We start from the raw sequence: 2,381 nt of genomic DNA on the forward strand, positions 1-2,381 counted from the left end.
GCCAACTCAAAGACATCCGCAATGAACGTCGTAATTCACCTGGCACGCTCAGTGCAACACCCTGACGGTGACCTCTACCTTGAAGCCCCACGCTCTGTGGCTGCACAACCAGCCCGATACCGCCCAGCCACACTCCCTTCGCTCTCTGACTCTGAGAACAGGCCATCTCCAGCACTTCCGAGCACTGCCTGTGCCTACACCGCTCTACAGCTCTCGGGATCAGTAGGTCGTGTGACCCCAATAGCCGCCAGAATCTGATTCTCTGGTGAGTACTGCTGCGCAACAAATCACACACCCTACTAAGACAACCACAGACCACCAGCACCAAATCGCTGCCCTGCAGGCCTACTATACCCCCTGCGCTAACACCTGCAGTCACTGTACGCACTGACCCGCTTAAGGACGATGTCCGGACTACTTTGGCCAGGCGCTGGCAGCCAGCCCTGCCCATCTCTACTCCGCGATGCCTTGACAGCGTCGACCACGCTCCTTAAAATACCAGTTAAACGTATCTCTTAAGTCACTCTCTAGCTACTGCCCACTGCTACCGCATGCCAAATCTATTTTCACCTGAGCCGAACCTCCTAAGCAGATTTCCATAAGCGAGACCATGAGACCACCTGCACAGTTTAAGCGCCACTCGTAACCATTCGCTTTTAAAAACTCGCCACGACAACAATCCACCTCTGCATACACAGCAGTACCCACCGCTGTCAACAACCTCGCGGCCTCTCACATAGACCAAGCCTACAAGGTATGAAGAACAAAGAACCATCAACCAGCCTACAGACACTCACACTCACAACACCAGCGCATGGACAAACCGCAGGAAACCAGCAAGCCAAAGCCGGCTCCAAGCCCTCGACCCCCTCCAGGCCTTCACACATCCAGCGGTCCACCGCCGAATGCCCGCAAAGACGACCCCATCTACGCCTCGTGTAAGTGCTCCCGCCCAACCACAGCTGACGCAAAGCTAACGACTCGAACTCCAGCCCAACCATCCACTCTCCAGGGCCCATACCAGCCCCGCACACCTGAGAAGCCCTTCTCCATACAGTCCCGACTCCCACCGCTCTCTACCAATGATAAAGATGATGCTACCGGACCCCAGACACCTCGTACCGGTCGAGCCAACTGCTCTATGCACGCTGGCTCCCAATCGCAAAATGCGACACATACCACAGCACGCTCCTCCAAGCCTCTGACTCCTGTACAGGCACAACCAGATGACAACACAGAAATGGCCAACACCGGCAACCAACAAGAAGGGCACCCCAGAAGCGCCTCCTCCAATGAGGACCTGTATCTCGACGACAGACAGGTTGTCACATTCGATGAAGCCATCGCCACCATGCCCATCCCAGATGTCGGCCTTCCACCTGTATGCCTAAGTGACCCCAACTACCTACACCACAAACAGCTCCGAGAACAGCTTCTCAACTGGGAAGTTCTCCCAGGCTACGTTGTCTTTGCCGTCTGCTTCTGCGCTACCTTATGGACTGATGAAGAACAGACAGTCTTTCTTCTCAAGCAGACACTCCACGACCTTGGGTTCACCGTCGCTTGTGTTGCTGCCCCGTGCGCAGATGGTCACCGTCGCTCCGATGGCCCATTCCTATACGCTATCTACAACCTGTCCCAGCAGGACCACGACACCCTCTTGGACCGCTTCTGCTGGTCCATGGCCCTATGCACCTTTTTCTGCTAGCCATCCACACCCCAGCCGCTCCCCACACACATCGGCCAATTCCGGGGCTTCAGCACCTATGAAGAAAGTGCTATCCGCGGGGTGTTCATCGTGGAATTCTCATGTGGTAAGCTCGCACAACTGCTGGCCTACCTGTTGTCAACGCACCCCCATTATGCCGACATGAAGCGAGAACAGGCTATCGGACGTCTGCTCCTGACCATTCAAGTCACAATACTTCAGATGTCGGACCCTGGAGGACACACATCCTGGCCACTCGTCAATCTCTACATTGACCCCCCAACGCTGGACAACTGAACATGGCGTGAGTTCCGCAATGCTGTAAGACGTCACATCTTTGCCCACAGCACGTTTGGCACTGGCCGCATCCACACGAACATAAAACCATGCCCAGGATGCCTCGGTGCCGACCACCCGCTTGGCCACTGCCTCTACCCCACACTCGATGGCTGGCTAGGCCCACCACCCACCACAGTTAACAGGGAAGCAGAGCTGCTCATTTCTGCCCACCTGCTGCGCACCAACGACGTCGAGACCTCAAGCTCCTCACCCCAACAGCGTGGAGAACGTAGTGAACGCGGTCACAGCCGAGGCCAACGTCGTGGCCAAAACCGTAGCCAGCACCGAGGCCAACGCCGCCGCTAAATGTCTGTACTATACTAGTAGACAGAAC

General features: G+C 56.1%; 1 protein-coding gene across 1 annotated transcript; it reads left to right on the forward strand.

The window, feature by feature from the left end:
* Positions 1–814: 814 nt before the first annotated feature.
* Positions 815–1,708, forward strand: PHACADRAFT_202953 (uncharacterized protein; the record flags this gene model as incomplete). The annotated part of the gene is made up of 2 exons (XM_007403057.1): positions 815–938; positions 993–1,708. The coding sequence occupies 2 exons, from the start codon at positions 815–817 to the stop codon at positions 1,706–1,708; spliced, it is 840 nt and encodes a 279-aa protein (XP_007403119.1).
* Positions 1,709–2,381: the final 673 nt, after the last annotated feature.

Source organism: Phanerochaete carnosa (genome assembly GCF_000300595.1).
Source record: "Phanerochaete carnosa HHB-10118-sp unplaced genomic scaffold PHACAscaffold_710, whole genome shotgun sequence".
Classification (NCBI taxonomy): Eukaryota; Fungi; Basidiomycota; class Agaricomycetes; order Polyporales; family Phanerochaetaceae; genus Phanerochaete; species Phanerochaete carnosa.